Source organism: Oryctolagus cuniculus, chromosome 5, assembly GCF_051225735.1.
Source record: "Oryctolagus cuniculus isolate XC-2025 breed Fujian yellow rabbit chromosome 5, ASM5122573v1, whole genome shotgun sequence".
Classification (NCBI taxonomy): Eukaryota; Metazoa; Chordata; class Mammalia; order Lagomorpha; family Leporidae; genus Oryctolagus; species Oryctolagus cuniculus.
Window position 1 is genome coordinate 47,587,783 of NC_142871.1, and position 16,661 is coordinate 47,604,443.

General features: G+C 36.9%; 1 protein-coding gene across 2 annotated transcripts in view; it reads right to left on the reverse strand.

The window, feature by feature from the left end:
- Positions 1-802: 802 nt before the first annotated feature.
- Positions 803-16,661, reverse strand: part of HSF2 (heat shock transcription factor 2) — a 38,976-nt gene continuing 23,117 nt past the window's right edge. Inside the window, exons 7-13 of one of the 2 annotated variants that reach the window (XM_002714792.6) lie at positions 14,160-14,247; positions 12,218-12,366; positions 11,543-11,782; positions 10,527-10,632; positions 6,008-6,061; positions 2,996-3,080; positions 803-1,821 (exon numbers count right to left, since the gene is read on the reverse strand). In XM_002714792.6, coding sequence (XP_002714838.1) covers positions 1,526-1,821; positions 2,996-3,080; positions 6,008-6,061; positions 10,527-10,632; positions 11,543-11,782; positions 12,218-12,366; positions 14,160-14,247 — 1,018 coding nt within the window. In that variant the 3' untranslated portion in view covers positions 803-1,525. The remainder of the gene's footprint in view (positions 1,822-2,995; positions 3,081-6,007; positions 6,062-10,526; positions 10,633-11,542; positions 11,783-12,217; positions 12,367-14,159; positions 14,248-16,661) is intronic. The other variant, XM_002714793.6, reaches the window with a different exon arrangement.

Consider the following 16,661-nt stretch of genomic DNA (forward strand, 5'->3'; position numbering starts at 1 on the left):
TTCAGAGATTATATCTCCTCTCCTTATTGAAATATTTGGTTTATTTTTTGAGAAAAGGCACAAAGATCTTGGGGTCATTCATATTAAAAATAGTAGAACAGTTGTGGTGCACTGGGTTAAGCCACCACTTATAATGCTCATATCCCATACTGCAGTGCCAGTTGAAGTCCCAGATACTATGCTTCCAATCCAGCTTCCTGCTTATGCACCTGAGAAGGCAGTGGATGATGGCCCAGGTACTTGGGTCCCTGTTGCCACCCATGTGGGAGACCCAGCTGGGGCTCTGGGTTCCTGGTTTTGGCTTGGTCCAGCCTTGGCTATTGTGGGCATTTGAGGAGAGAACCAGATGGAAGTTCTGTGTCTCTCCCTCTTTTTCACCCTGCCTCTTGAAGTAATTTTTTTTCTAAAGATTAATTTATTTAGTTGAAAGAGTTACAAAGAGAGGAAGAGACACAAAGACCAATCTCTTATCCACTGGTTCACTGCCCAAATGGCCAGGGCTGGGCCAAGCTGAAGATAGGAGCTTCATCAGGTCTCCCATGTGGGTAGTGGGGGCTCAAACACTTGGGCATCCTCTATGGCTTTCCCCAGGCCATTATCAGGGAGCTGGATTGGAAGTGGAGCAGCAGGGACCCAACCTGGCACCCATACGGGAGCCCGCGTTGCAGATAGCGGCTTTACCAGCTACACCGTAATGCTGTCCCCATTTTATTTTTAAAGGGTCAGTAGCCACCTGCTTCCTATCAAACAGAAAAATTATTTCTTGTAGGTATCAGCTCCAAAGAAGGAACATAACAGACACTAGTATTCAACATTCATATTTATTTTACTAAAGAATATGGTTCAAAAAAACACAAACTTGAACTTAAAACTAGTCCAACTAAGTGGATAGGGTTGACTCCATCCCATGCCCACCTTCTTTCAATGTATATGGAGCTGAAACCATGACAGTAAGTACTGTGTACACTTTGCCTTCCCTTACAAACATAAATGAAATTCTCTGAACATAAATGAACTTCTCTGAGCCTAGAGACACATGAAGTTTTACAAGATACAGGCACTTTATGTTCCCAGTTTTAAAATAAACCAAGTGAAAAATATTAATAAAAGTAACTGGAATAGAGAAAGCTTTAGGAGTTCTACCATTCAGTTCTAGTGATTTCCACTGAATGCAAACAGACTGCATCAAACAAATAAAACAAACAAAAGTTGAACTGGGGTTAATGGATATTTTGTGAAAAAAATTCCAATTAACTACAATTGGAAAAAACGGACATTTGAATCCAACTTGAAGATACGCAATAATGTGCATTAAATCTTGTATACCTACGCAGCAGAATAACATCTGAAAGCTTTGCAAGAGTGTGTGGCTAGTGAGAAAAGCAAAAGGTGCTTTTATTCCACAGTATCTGATTGAACAAAACAAAGCAATTTACAAAAAAAAAAAAAGTACCAAATGATACTTTAAAATAAATAGTTCATCATTTTGATGAATATATACAAGTAGAGTCCACTTCTTGAGGATTTAGCTATCTAAAAGTGGCATATCACTATCCAGAGGTGCAGGAGCAAGTTCACATAAATAAAACAGTGTAGCTTCACTAGCTTCAGCCTCAGTCAATGGCTCCAGGCGAACAAGCTTACTTTGGGTTGGTTCTTGGTCCAGGCTACTATCCAGAAGCTCATCAACTTCTATGGGTTTATCTACAGAGGACATAACTTCTGATGATGCTGTTGTACTTCCCTGTTCAACAGCAGAAGCAGGGTTCCCATCAAGGAATGCAAGAAGTGGAAAGGCAGTGTACTGGATAAGCTGCTTATCTATAAAAATCAGAAAAAACATTTTATCACCAGCTTATACAGAGTTTAAACTAAAGACAGAAAAATGGAAACAGGATACATATATATCCTGTGTGTATGTATATATATATATTGTGTATATTTGTGTGTGTGTATATATATATATACATATATATAAAATCACATTTTATATAGCCAAACAAGAAATGACGTGATACTGTGTGTCAGTAAACTTTAAAATGTTCAAGTCAGATAGTTAGTCCTTTACTCAACACTTAAGAAATGAGCATTCACCCTAACGATTAAGATAACAGTTAGTGTACCATGACATCCTATATGAGTGCCTGGTTTGAATCCTGGTTCTGCCTCCTGAATCCAGATTCCTATCAACTCAGAACTTGGGAGGCAATGGTGATAGCTCAAGAGATTAGGTTCTGTCAATCATATGGAAGACCTAGATTGAGTACCTGGATCCGGGCTTCTGCCTAACCCAGCTAGAGCTGGGGAGTGCACCAGCAGACAGGAGAGCTCTGTCCATCTCTGTCTCCCTCTCACTCTTTCTGCCTCACAAATAAATATTAAAAAAAAAAAAAAAAAAAAAGGAAGTTCATTCTTATCTCCAAACATTAAAACGGAAAAAATAAGAAGGAAAAAAAATAACTCCATGAATTTAAGAACCATTATTTCACCAATTCAATTTTTTCTATATGTTAGAACCTTGAGACTTTGTGCATGGAAATGAAGCCAGCATATTGGGGCTGGTGCTGTGGTGCAGTGGGTTAATGCCCTGGCCTGAAGCGCTGGCATCCCATATGGGCGCCGGTTTGAGACCTGGCTGCTCCACTTCCGATCCAGCTCTCTGCTATGGCCTGGGAAAGCAGTGGAAGATGGCTCCAGGTCCTTGGGCCCCTGCACCTTTGTGGGAGACCCAGAGGAAGTTCCTGGCTCCTGGCTTCAGACTGGCACAGCTCTGGCCATTGTGGCCAATTGGGAAGTGAACCATTGGATGGAAGACCTCTCTCTCTCTGCCTCTCTTCTCTCTGTGTAACTCTGACTTTCAAATAAATAATCTTTAAAAAAAAAATGAAGCCAGTATATTCTGTATTCAATTATTACATATTCTCTTGACTTGCATTAGTTTCTATGTGTGACTCGTAAAAAAACCTGCAGAAACTAATATTACAGTTATACCTACCTGGTTTGGATTTAGATTTTCTTCCCTCTTCCGAAACTTGCTGAACTACGTTGTTCTTGGTAGTTTCTAATCCTTTATTCTCAGACTAAAAGAAAAAAAAAATTTGTTTCATGTAAGTTCCTGAAAATATAAAAAAATTAATATAATATGTAAATATTGGTATGTTACCTGAAATATATAGGAAGGGAAAAAATGGAAAGATGAACTAGAAAAAGATTTAAGTAGAACAAGACTGGATAAGAACACTTTTGTTGTCATCAAGGAATCTCAACTGGGATTACAGTGTTAAAAGGAGGGTTGTATTTCAATAGTATACACAGAATTTGTCAAGAGTCTAAGATTGAAATGAATCAAAGACAACTGGTTTAAAAATGTTAATTGAAGGGGCTGGAGTTATGGTGTAGCCAATGAAGCCGCCTGCGATGCTGGCATCCCATCCGGGCGCCGATTCAAGTCCTGGCTACTCCAGCTCTCCGCTAATGTAGCCTGGTAAAGTAGCAGAAAATGGCCCCAAGTCCTTTCGGCCCCTGCACCCACATGGGATACCGGGAAGAAGCTCCTGGCTCCTGACCAGCCCAGCTCTGGCCACTGCGGCCATTTGGAGAGTGAACCAGCGATGGAAGATCTCTCCTTCTCTCTCTGTAAACTCTGCCTTTCAAATAAATCTTTTTTTAAAAAAATGCTAATTGAGAGACGATTAACTCTTTAAGCAATTAAATTCATTTTAACATTTTGATTTAAAAATGTATTACACATTTTTCTTCACTAATAAACACAGTATTTAGCACAAGCCAAACATATTTATAGTATGTCAGGAGGACACAGTATTGTCCTTAAAACTATTTATCCTTATCCTTAGAAGCCTGAAAGCTGGTATGGTGTGTCTTCTTGTCCTTCTTGTGGCTCTTTCAATTGTTTTCTATCATTTAAAACACCTCTTTCAATCACTGTCTTTTCTCCTTACATCTGATTATGGTAGGGGAGTTAAATCTTTAATGTTGTTAAGTTCTTCAGTGCTTATTTCGATAATGTTCAAACTCTGAGGTGCAGAGTGTCATAATTTCTCCTGAATAGCTATAAGTCCCAAATACCTGCATCTAGATAAAGTATATATGGTATAATAAAATCTGTATACTAATTCCTACAATTCCCAATAGTCATCATAAAATGAAGAGTGCAAGTTTCTAGGATTCAGAGGAGATAATGGCATCAAGATACAGTAAGAACTTAAAGACTTCCAAAAGTTATATTAAAATATTTCATTTAGTATTCACAATATACACATAAACAGTGCAATCTCATCTAAATCTTAACACTTTCTAAAATAGGTATTTCCCAAGGACCTCACTGTTGTTACTTTAAGACATGAGAAGCAGGATAACATGGATTTCATTTACCAGGCAAATTGTTAGTCATGAGCAGTGGCCACTTAATTGTGTACTGAGGAGTGTAAGGCGTCCTGACTTAAGAGCAAAGTGTTATAATCCATGTCATGAGCAAAATGGAATGACTGAGGAAATGACAATTATTTGAAAACATTAATCTGGATTCAGAATGGTAACAATGAGTTTCTAATTTTTCCACAGCATTACAGAACAGTACGTAATTTGATGGTTTGACTGCTGTTTCTAAAAAGTGTATTCAAGTTATTGGTTTCTGAAATAAGATGATCCAAGAATAAAGAGGACACAATGTCTAGCAATAAGTAAACAATAAAGCAAATTCACTAAATGAACATATAAGTCTTAACATACAAATTCAAGGTCTTCTACAATTAATAGTATGATTATATTTACACAGAGCTGAGTGGTCCACATAATCTTATATTATCCAAACTAAAGTCCACATGCCAAATTCAGCATATTGCCTGTCTGTAAATAAAGTTTCACTAGAACACAGCTGAAGATTTTTATGCACTATCTGCTTTTGCACTACAACAGCAGAACTGGATAGTTATAATAAGAAAGCAGTGGGCCTGCAAAACCAAAAATATTTACTAGCAGACCTTTCTAAGAAAAATTATGCCAACCTCGATATAAATCACCCAATATTAAGTGTATAATCATGTTGCTAATTCAAAAATTCTTAAGTTCCTTAAACTTTCAGCTACCCTAACTCTGAAAAATGTAGAAAATCTAGTCAGGCTCTCCTGATGCCAAGTCAACAGTGAGGAAAAGTCAACCCTCTCACCCTAATCACTCATATTTATTTGAGATGTGCCCATTTTAGACTACAAAAAACAAGAATCAAAATTCTGATTTCACTAATTTGGACTTGATTTGCCATTGTATTCAACAGAAAACAAGGGTTACTAATAATTTGCTATAAATATGAGATAAGTGGAGTATATACTTATTTGAGCAATAAGCTACACAAAGTAACAAAATTATAAACATTTGCTCTGACAACTTGAATTGTTCTTACTACTCATTAAAAATTAGAAAGAATCTTGTCAAAACTTGGTAAGCCCAACTAGAGCTCTATAAGTTAAAATTTTAACAAAAATTCGTATTACTTAAAAAAGAAAAAAAAGTTCTAACTCCATGCATCACTGTTCCAACTCTCCTTCCCTCCAATTAGCATAAACTCTTGAGTTTTTACTAAATGCTAATAAAATTAGGAATTTAAAGGATATGGGTATGAGTAAATTTTCAATAAAAATGTTATTTATACAAGGAATAAAAATGTATACTGCAGCATATAAAACATATTATTTTAATAATTTATTTCAGTGACATACCTGAACATGCCAAGTTTAGTCAGTTGATCTCCCAGCACCAGAAGAAACCAATTTTATACTGGTTCTTAATCCCACAAATGCCAGTAGAATTGGGCAATGATGCACCCATAACCAGCTAATTCTTCATCTAGACTTTTACTATCTTGATCACACATATTAGCTCAGAATATAAAATGCTTTTTTAAATTGGGAGTGATATTGCCTTCTACTTTCTAGGACTTTTTTCAGATTTTTACAGCTATGGGTCCTGAGCAACATGAATTAAAACTTACTTTTGTATTATTGATGTAATCTGTGGGATTCATCTGCACAGAACTAGTGAAAAGCTGAAAGACCAAACAAGAAAGATGATAAGTTTAAAAAATATTAAAAAGAAATTGTGTGTTCAAAATTTTTATACAACCACGTTGGGTGAAGAGATGAAGCTCCTACACTTGGAAGTTTTAACACAATAAAACCAGTTTGGAAGAGGAAACCAGGAAAGCAGAAAGAAAAACAAATAAACAAAAGCAGAGCAAGTTAGCCCGTGCATTAGATGAAATTTCATGTTGTAAGATTTTCTCTATCAAACAGTGAGGTAAACCACTTGCGATAAATAGTGGTTTCTCCTTATCTTCACTTTCCATTACTCTCTATTCAATTTAATTTCCTTTATTTTTTTTCTCCACATGCCTTTGTCCTTACCTGACATCTAACACTGAGTAACATGCCCTGACACAAAGTCTCTAAATACATGCTAATCACATGAAAAATTTCTATAGAATCTACTCTGTGACAGGGGCTGTTAACCACATCTTAAACAGAATCCCTGACAAAACTGCTCATCTACTTGTTGGTTCTTTTATCTCATCTGAAGCTGTAAATGCTAACACCACCACTTACTGCAATCCTTAGTCTAGCCAGTGTATAGACACAGCTTTAGTTTAAGACTTCAAAGTCATCCATGCCACAGGGAGTTACTGAGCATTTAAGAAATAATGACATCATGAAGAATACAAGGTGAAGATGCTATTCCTGCTCTCCAGGAGCTTACAATCTAAAAGGCCAGATAAGACAACATCAAATAGCAACACAGGTTCCGATAAAATACAGTAAAAAGATATTGGGCCTGCAAAGTACTAAGAAATCAAGAAAATTAGAAGGTAGGAAAGCACACACAGAAACACACAATGAAACAAAAAGAGCCTGATAAAGTTATGTGATGTGTACTAGTCCCTGGAGAATGACTAGAACTTGGGAAAGGAGAGGATGGAGGGAAAAGTTCATCAGTACAGTATCAGCAACAACAGAAAAGATAGGGAATGTTTTACGAATGGGTTAGACCATTCCAAATAGTGTAGAAGTTCTAAGTTGAAAAGCAAATTATATACAAAAAAGTAGAGCAAGGCCAGTCAGTTGATGAGGGCACATCCTATTGACAATGAAAGCCTTGAGAAATGACTACAAAGTAGTCATTCAGTTAGCATATTATGAAAATCAAGTGGTTCACAGGATGGAAAGAAACCCAATCAAGCCAAAAATAGAGTCCTCCACTCTCTAGACAATGATTCCTCTCCTTAAAGTTCCACATTTCATGGTAGCCTTATAAATATTTATTTCTAGATCTTCCTTTCCTTTTGATATCCTCCTTCTCCTCTTATATCACCTATTGATTCCTTGAAGAGGACACAGTTACACGTGATTACTAATTTCTGCTAGTTCATCTTGTTAAAGTCTCAGAGGACTTAACTAGATTTTGAGGATGGTGCTCCTCTCTTCCTGTGTTCCCTTACTCACTCATTGCCTCAGGGATATTTTACATATATTCTCAGCAGACATATAGTGTTATGCAGAAAAGCTCTATCATAGATGAGGAACTGACATAGCCGCAGAATTCTAAGACCAAACCTCTCCCAGATGACTCCACTCCAGGTTACTCAGGATTGAACTCTGCACGGAAAAGCTATGAACTCTTCAATACACTTATACACATATTTATCAAAAAGGGTTGCTACTTTAAGAAACAAAGCAAAGCATGAATTAAGTAATCTAAGGCAATATCTAAATGACAACTCCAAAGGAACAGGATCAGAATTAAATTTTACCTTTAAAAATGTTAAAAGCTGGAGCCAGTGCTGTGGCATAGCGGGTAAAGCCTCCGCCTGCAGTGCCAGCATCCCATATGGGTGCCAGTTCACGTGTCAACTGCTCTACTTCCAATCCAGCTCTCTACTATGGCCTGGGAAAACAGTAGAGGATGGCCCAAGTGTTTGGGTCCCTGCACTCACGTGGGAGACCTGGATAGAAGCTCCCTACTCCTGGCTTTGGATCAGCTCAGCTCTGGCCATAGTGGCCACTTAGGGAGTGAATCAGTGGATGGAAGACCTCTTTCTCTGGCTCTGGTTCTCTGTAACTCTGTCTTTCAAATACACCAAAAAAAAAAAAAAAAAAAAAAAAAAAAAGACTAAAAGAAATATTAAAAGCTAGATTCAAATTTCAGCACAAACCTGCTAACCAAAAATCACTAAACAGAGGAGGAATTGAAAAAGACAAGAGAGAGAGAAGGAGGTCAAAAAATTAAGGGGAAAAAAGATTTGGTGCTTTGGTGAATGTCCAGAAGTAGGAGACAGCAGGAAAAAACACAGCTATTAAAGAAAACAGAATGGTTAGACACGTTAGCAAAGAGTACAGTGCCTCCAAAATCAACAAAAAAAACCTTCTATTATAGAATAACAACAGTGTGAACTATTTAGAATTCCTGCAACAGCCCTCCGTATTACGCATTAGCCACATTTAACAGATGGAGAACTGGGCAAGAGAGGTTATCTTTTCCAAAGTTAATAACATGCTAGGAAGTTAATAACATGAGCCAAAATGGAACCTAGATCTAATTCAAAATCCCCTTCCACTAGCTCAATGGATTAAGACAAAAAGTCACACATAGTCTACTTAGTATGAAAAAACCAAGACAATGGAGGTAACATAGGATCAGAGTATCAAGCAAGAAAATACAGGGTTTCAAAAGAAAATGAATAAAAAAGAGATGGGTATTTATTTCTAAAGTTTTATAGTGAAGGAGTTAGAGAAACAGAAGGGTAAGGAGAAGAGCAAGAGGTCAAAATACTTTTTTTTTTTTTTTGACAGAGGTAGACAGTGTGAGAGAGAGACAGGGAGAAAAAATACTTGTTATTTAGATAGAAAAAATAGAAAAGAAATAGAGAGGCAGAGGACAGGACCACAATTTGCTTTAGAGCAGAAGCACTTTCTCCAAAACAGGATATGGCTTATAGGAGAACCAGGGCACAGTCAATTATTCTCTGTGAATAGGGAGCAGTTGGCTAGGTAAGGTCTTCAGGACAGATTAAGCACATTAAACATTCCAAAGTTAAAATGGTCTAGCTGAAGACTGAAACGATTGATAGGTGGCCAGGATTATGAGATTTTAATTAATTCTTAATGATCTAAAGAACAGATACCCTGAAAGTTTCCTGGATTCAGAGTAGGGACAAGGGGTTAATTGAATCAAGGAAGGCTGTCAGTTTATTGTTAACAAGTTGAAGTATGTCATCAACATGAATGCTCACTTTACTTAAAATGATTAACAAAGGTCAGCATCGAAAGAAAATCTTTCAAAAGTGAAATCCATCCATCTGACAAAGATTGACGAGAAGTAGACAAGTAAGATAAAAAAACTAATGAAATGAGATTGAAGAGTATGAAGGTACAAATGCCTTTTTGGCTCACTGAGAGGCCCTTAAAAGGATTAAGACTACAGAATGTCTGGGGCCAGTGTGTGGCGCAAAAGGTTAATCCTCCACCTGCAACGCCAGCATCCCATATGGGTGCCAGTTCTACTCCTGGCTGCTCCTCTTCCAGTCCAGCTCTCTGCTATGGCCTGGGAAAGCAGAAGATGGCCCAAGTCCTTGGGCCCCTGCACCCACATGGGAGACCGGAAGGAGGCTCCTGGCTCCTGGCTTCAGACAGGCGCAGCTCTGGCCGTCGTGGCCATTTGGGGAGTGAACCAACAGAAGGAAAACCTTTCTGTCTCTCCCTCTCACAGTCTGTAACTCTACCTCTCAAATAAATAATAAAAATAAAAGGCTATAGAATCTCTTTCATGTGAGAGAATCTGCATTACATTATAAGGCAGGAAATAAACAGAGGGGCAACAAAACTTTTCAGAATAAAAGAGATAAGAACAAGATTCATCTGGGTGGGAACAGACCATCTAGGAAACTTTAGGTAAGGAAGGATGGAGCAGCAAGTACAAGAGGGAAGACAGCAGGAAAGGTGGTAAGTGCCAGAAATGGTAAATAAGGATTTAAGTCCAGATAATATTAGTTAAGTTTATAGAGATGATGGTGGTAACTGGAGTAGGGAAAACATAGGACCTAGGAGATATGAAACTATTAAAAATAGCATACGTAAAAAAAATTTGAGTGAAATATGCTAATTCTCAAAGTATCAGAAAGTATCTCTATGCTGTTTCCTGGCTACAACTAATTTCCAGGGATCTCTATTGAGTAACAATTTATTCTGGAGCAAAACATAACAAAGCAACAAGTCCAGACAAGACCTAGAATTAACATGAATATTAAACAGAATTGTATGCTATTCTGAGGCGATTAACTGAACTGCCACTCAGAGGCAAGCAGTTATCACACTCCTTCAATGTTCCAAATCAATGTTTCACTCTTTTTGATAAATAAAAACATTCATTTAAAAAATCAAAATTCAAAAAAGCTGTATTGATATTTAAATATTATACATAAGTAAATTACCAGTACAGCAAATATTAGACAAAGTACCTACATCAACCAGTAGATCTGGGTCTATGCTAAACTGTCTTCCTGAGAGCATGGCTTGGAAGTCCTCCAAACTGCAATCAATACTGTCAAGATAATCCAACAGTTCAACCCTAAGAAACAAAAGATTTCATAAAAGGATCAAATATTAGGTTTTGTTAATCACCATTTGCAACCTTGCTAAGCAAAATATTCCTAGTTATTACTAACTCTTTACCAGTTCTCAAGAACGTAGTCAGAATTTGAGATGCTTGAAAATCTGAACTCATATCCTTTACAGAAAACTTTGTATTTCCTGAAAAAAGGTTCTGCAACAAAATAGCCTAATTTATCTTTTTCTTCTATACTATTATAAAATGTTTAATCTTAGGGTGGCGCTGTGGCACAGTGCCAGCATCCTATATGGACATGCGTTTGAGTCCTGGCTGCTTCACTTCCAATCCAGCTCCATGTTAAGGTGCCTGGGAAAGCAGCAGAGGATGACTTAAGTCCCTGGACCCCTGCACTCACCACGGGACACCCAGAGGAAGCCTCTGGCTCCTGCCTTTGGCCTGGCCCAACCCTAGCCATTGCAGCCACTTGGGGAATAAACCAGATGGAAGTTCTCTCCGTATGTCTCTCCCTCCCTCTCTTTAATTCTTTTAAATAAATAAATAAATCTTTTTTAAAAAAGAGCTTAATCTCATCATTTATATTACTATTAACTACCAGTTTTCTTTATGCTATTAAGTTCCTTAGGAGGCATTATATTATTTCACAGTGCTGACACAAACAGAAATACACAAAATAACAAGCACCTTATGGACACTCAAAACAAGTATTTTATTAAAGAAATCCAAGGAACTGCCAGGAAAATTCCAAGACTATTCTTGGGATGATTAAATTCCTTTTATTACATAGCTCAATCCTGACCAAGAGAGGATACACAGGTTCAGCAATGAAAAGGAATATCACTCAAAGAGAAGCAGAATGTGAAGTGAATAAAGCAAAATTAATTTTAGACACATTTAGATGAGTACTCACTTTCCCAAAAGATTGATGTTATCATTCAAGATGGAATCCATCATGGTTACAGGATCTTCTGTGGTCAGACTAGATGAGCCATTTAGCTGGATGGCACTAGACATGAGAGGGCTAGTGCCATCACTGCCTGAACTCACAGATTCTCTGGCTTGTTCACTCTGCTCTCCACTCTGAATGACAGGCGCATATTCATCTTCATTGTCATCTTCAACAATGACAATATCAGGGTACTGATTACAGCTAGATTAGTGACATGAGAAAGAAGAATCCATTACATTTCAGACAAACTCAATACATCTACTGTATTTACTCAGTCTCAATGGAAACTCTCCTTCCAACCACATTTTTCATTTCTTAGGTAGGTCACTTAATCAAAAATATTGACACTTCATATATAAATGACCACAAAAAAAAAATGAAAAGTATTTAACTCTAAAATAAAAACATCAAATAATTCTCATTACTTCTTTGCTCAAGGGGAAAGAGTAGGGATGGCTTTACCTGGCTGAATAACTTGGCTTAATTATAACTATTTAGTTTAATAATTAAAAATGGAATAAATATGTTTAACAACAGTGCTTTAATTCATTTACAAAGAAAAAATTTACAAATTTAGCTTTTTACAAAGAAAAATGACCAATATTTTCATAAACATTTATCTCACAAACTCCTTACCTGGAAGGATCAGAAATAACATCCTCATTAGTTTCTGGAATAACTGGGATATTTTCTTCATCTGCATTATCATCAGTAACATCATAAATAATGATATCATCTGAAATCCGCTCTCTTGGCTTTAAGCCTTCAGTCCTACTGTGTGGAACCTAAATAGTGAAGGAGAAAAATGTATCTAAAAACCAAAATCAACAAAACAACATATCATTCCACAACAGGGCATCTATCATTTACTAAATCATAGGGCTACAATGGTAAGCAGAACAGGCCTGTCTTCTGCCCTCATGGGACTTACGTATTAACTGGTGTTAGCACCACCAACTCATATGAGGTATATTCTCTGCATTCTATTTTCTACTTTATTTATTTGACAGGCAGAGTTACAGACAGACAGGGACAGAGAGAAAGAGAAAGAGAGAGATCTTCCATCTGTTGGTTCACTCCCCAAACGGCTACAACCGCTGGAACCAGGCCAGGTCAAAGCCAGCAGGCAGGAGCTTTTTCCAGGTCTCACACAAGGGTGCAGGAGCCCAAGCATTTATGACATTGTATGCTGCTTTCTCAAGCACATTAGCAGGGAGCTGGATTGGAAATGGAACATCCCAGACCTGAACCAGCACACACATGGGATTGCCAGCACCGAAAGTGGTGGCTTTACCTGTTATACCATAGTGCTGGCCTCTACTTATTAATTTTATAGTAAGGGATACTGAATATGGCATGCCTAAGAATACTAAGATCTTCAAATTTGAAAGTATTTTTTATACCTAGACAGTTAAAAGTCATAGAACTTCACCAGAAATCTTAAGCATAACCAGAAATAACTAGACCACTATGCTGATGGGAATTTAATTCATGTAAGCTACTCTGCTTTGAAATGTTTTACTCTTTAATCACTAAAAGAGAAAAAAAAAGTCAACAATTTCATAGTTAAATGTCAGCCTGATTTTTTAGCAATTTTTTAAATTAAAATACAACTGTATTCAGGCCAGAACTACATTAATTAAAAAAAAGTTCAACTCTTTAAAGCAACTGAATATCATTATCATAATTCAAAAATATATAATTTCAAGACTAGTAATACAGAAAGCAATGATGTACTTTAAAATGTATAAATGCAGTTAAATTAAAAAATATTCATTCACTTAAATATTTAAGTCTTCAATCCTAAAAAATAGGTATGCTTAATGATTTACAAACACAAAGGGAAATCAGATGTAGAATTTGATCTATCAGAGAAAAATAATTTGACACTTCTGTTATAAATCTCAAGCAATATATAGAATGCAAAAATTTGAAAGTAATAATACTTATGAGACAATAAAAGTCTGGACTCTGAACTAGTTTGTAACTGCATATAAATATGAAAAATTAATCTGTGACAAAAACTGAAGGTAAACAAAAATACTTTATAATTGTCAGAATAAAAAAGTATTCTAGTCAATGCATATTTATCATAAAAGCTGGAAAGAAAATAACAATGAAAGAATGCTAATTACATCACACTATCATAATTACATCATGTTAAATTATTTTATGGCACTGAAATAAATTAATGAAATCTCTAGTAAATAACAAGAGCAATGACAAGTAAAAATGTCATACTGCAAAGTGATACATTTAAAATAGTATTATCTATAGAAAGTTCAGATATATAGAAAATAATACCAAATATTATTCCTAGAGTCACACATACAAAATGGATACAGTAATGGTAAATATTGATTCAATATAATGACTACCTCTAGGGAAAAAAGACAGGGAGACAGGAGGAGAAACAAACCGGGCAGCAGGCAACTGGGACTATATTTGCAATGATTTAATAAAGCTGGGGGATGAGCACTGGGATTATTATTCACTGAGCTTTTTTAAATTCAATATTACCATAAAAATTTAGTTTAAGACAATAAATGTAAAAGAAACTAATTTAAAAAAAAATTACTTTGTGATGGTGATTATCAGTTGGTTCTTTGACTATATGCTGAAACAGATTCTTCTTTGGGGCTCCATTAGTGTTTAGCAGTAGAGGCCTGAAAATCAGAAGAATATTCATGCAGTTCAGTGAAGCAAACATACAAGAAATTTAACTGCTTCCAATAATTTATTCAAGTATAAATTCACTTCAATAATTAAAAGTTTCAGTAAGGCCATACAATTAAGTCTTTATAATGATATACCTTAAGAATAGAAACTGGAAGTTAAGCCCATCTAGGACTATTATTTATTTATTTTTAAAGATTTCCTTATATATTTGACAGGCACAGTGACAGGGTGAGATCTTCCAACCGCTAGTTCACTCCTCAAACGGCTGCAATAGCCAGGGCTGGAATAAGCAGAGCTGAGTCGAGCCAGGAATTCCATGCAGGTCTCCCATGTAGGTGGCAGGAATTCAAGTAAATCAGTCATCATCTGCTGCTTCCCAGTCCCCTTAGCATGGAGCTGGATCGGAAGCAGAGTAGCTGGGACTAGAAGTGCTAGTCCAATACAGGATGTGGGCAGCACCTTAACCTGTTGTACCACAATGCCCATCGCTAGAGGTCTCTAATTTTTCTATACTACTTTTGTTCTAAATATACAATAAACTACTCATCCAAATATACTTCAATGCCTAGTACACTATAAAACTCTTTGTGAAATGTATTAAATAGTTAAAAAAAAAAAGGTAATACCCTAAGAACTAGGAACTACTTAGAAAAAAGTACAGTTAAGGCTGCAAAAGTTCTTATAAACAAGCTTTGCCATAGCTTTAGAAAATCTTTTTCTCCTTCCAACTATTCCTTTGTCCATTGTTCTTTTGTTTTAGCTGTGACAAAGGTAGCTCCTGCCATTTTTAGATATCATACCCATGTTTAAAATATAGGTTAACTTCTCTAGGATTGACCACATACTAGGCCATAAAGCAAGTCTCAGCAAATTAAAAGAATTAGAATCATACAATGCAGCTTCTCAGACCATAAAGGAATGAAGTTGAAAATCAGCAACTCAGGAATCCCTAGAGCATATGCAAACACATGGAGACTGAACAACATGCTCCTGAATGAACAATGGGTCATAGAAGAAATCAAAAGAGAAATCAAAAACTTTCTGGAAGTAAATGAGGATAACAGCACAACATACCAAAACTTATGGGACGCAGCAAAAGCAGTGTTAAGTGGAAAGTTTATAGCAATAGGTGCCTACATCAAGAAATTGGAAAGGCACCAAATAGATGAGCTTTCAATTCATCTATAGGATCTAGAAAATCTGCAGCAAACCAGACCCAAATCTAGTTGGAGAAGACAAATAATTAAAATCAGAGAAGGAATCAACAGGATTGAATCAAAAAAAAAAAAAAAAAAAACCATTACAAAAAATCAGTCAAATGAGGAGCTGGTTTTTTGAAAAAATAAACAAAATTGACACCCCATTGGCCCAACTAACTAAAAAAAGAAAAGACCCAAATCAATAAAATCAGAGATGAAAAAGGAAACGTAACAACAGACACCACAGAAATAAAAAGAATCATCAGAAATTACTACAAGCCAGCAAACAGGGGAATCTATCAGAAATGGATAGATTCCTGGACACATGCAAACTACCTAAATTGAACCAGGAAGACATAGAAAACCTAAACAGACCCATAACTGAGACAGAAATTGAAACAGTAATAAAGGCCCTCCCACCAAAGAAAAGCCCAGGACCAGAAGGATTCACTGCTGAATTCTACCAGACATTTAAAGCAGAACTAACTACAATTCTTCTCAAACTATTCAGAACAATCGAAAAAGAGGGAATCTTCCAAAATTCTTTCTATGAAGCCAGCATCACCTTAATTCCTAAGCCAGAAAAAGATGCAGCATTGAAAGAGAATTACATGGCCGGCGCCGCGGCTCACTAGGCTAATCCTCCACTTTGCGGCGCCGGCACACCGGGTTCTAGCCCTGGTCGGGACGCCGGATTCTGTCCCGGTTGTCCCCCTTCCAGGCCAGCTCTCTGCTGTGGCCAGGATCTGCAGTGGAGGATGGCCCAAGTCCTTGGGCCCTGCACCCCATGGGAGACCAGGATAAATACCTGGCTCCTGTCATAGGATCAGCGCCGTGCGCCGGCCACAGCACACCGGCCGCGCTGGCCATTGGAGGGCGAACCAATGGCAAAGGAAGACCTTTCTCTCTGTCTCTCTCTCTCTCACTGTCCACTCTGCCTGTAAAAAAAAAAAAAAAAAAAAAAAAGAAAGAAAATTACAGACCAATATCTCTTATGAACATAATGAACATAGATGTAAAAATCCTCAATAAAATTCTGGCCAATAGAATGCAACAACACATCAGAAAGATCATCCACCCAGACCAAGTGGGATCTAAACCTGGTATGCAGGGATGGCTCAATGTTCGCAAAACAATGTGATACACCACATTAACAGACTGCAGACGAAAAACCATATAATTATCTCAATAGACGCAGAGAA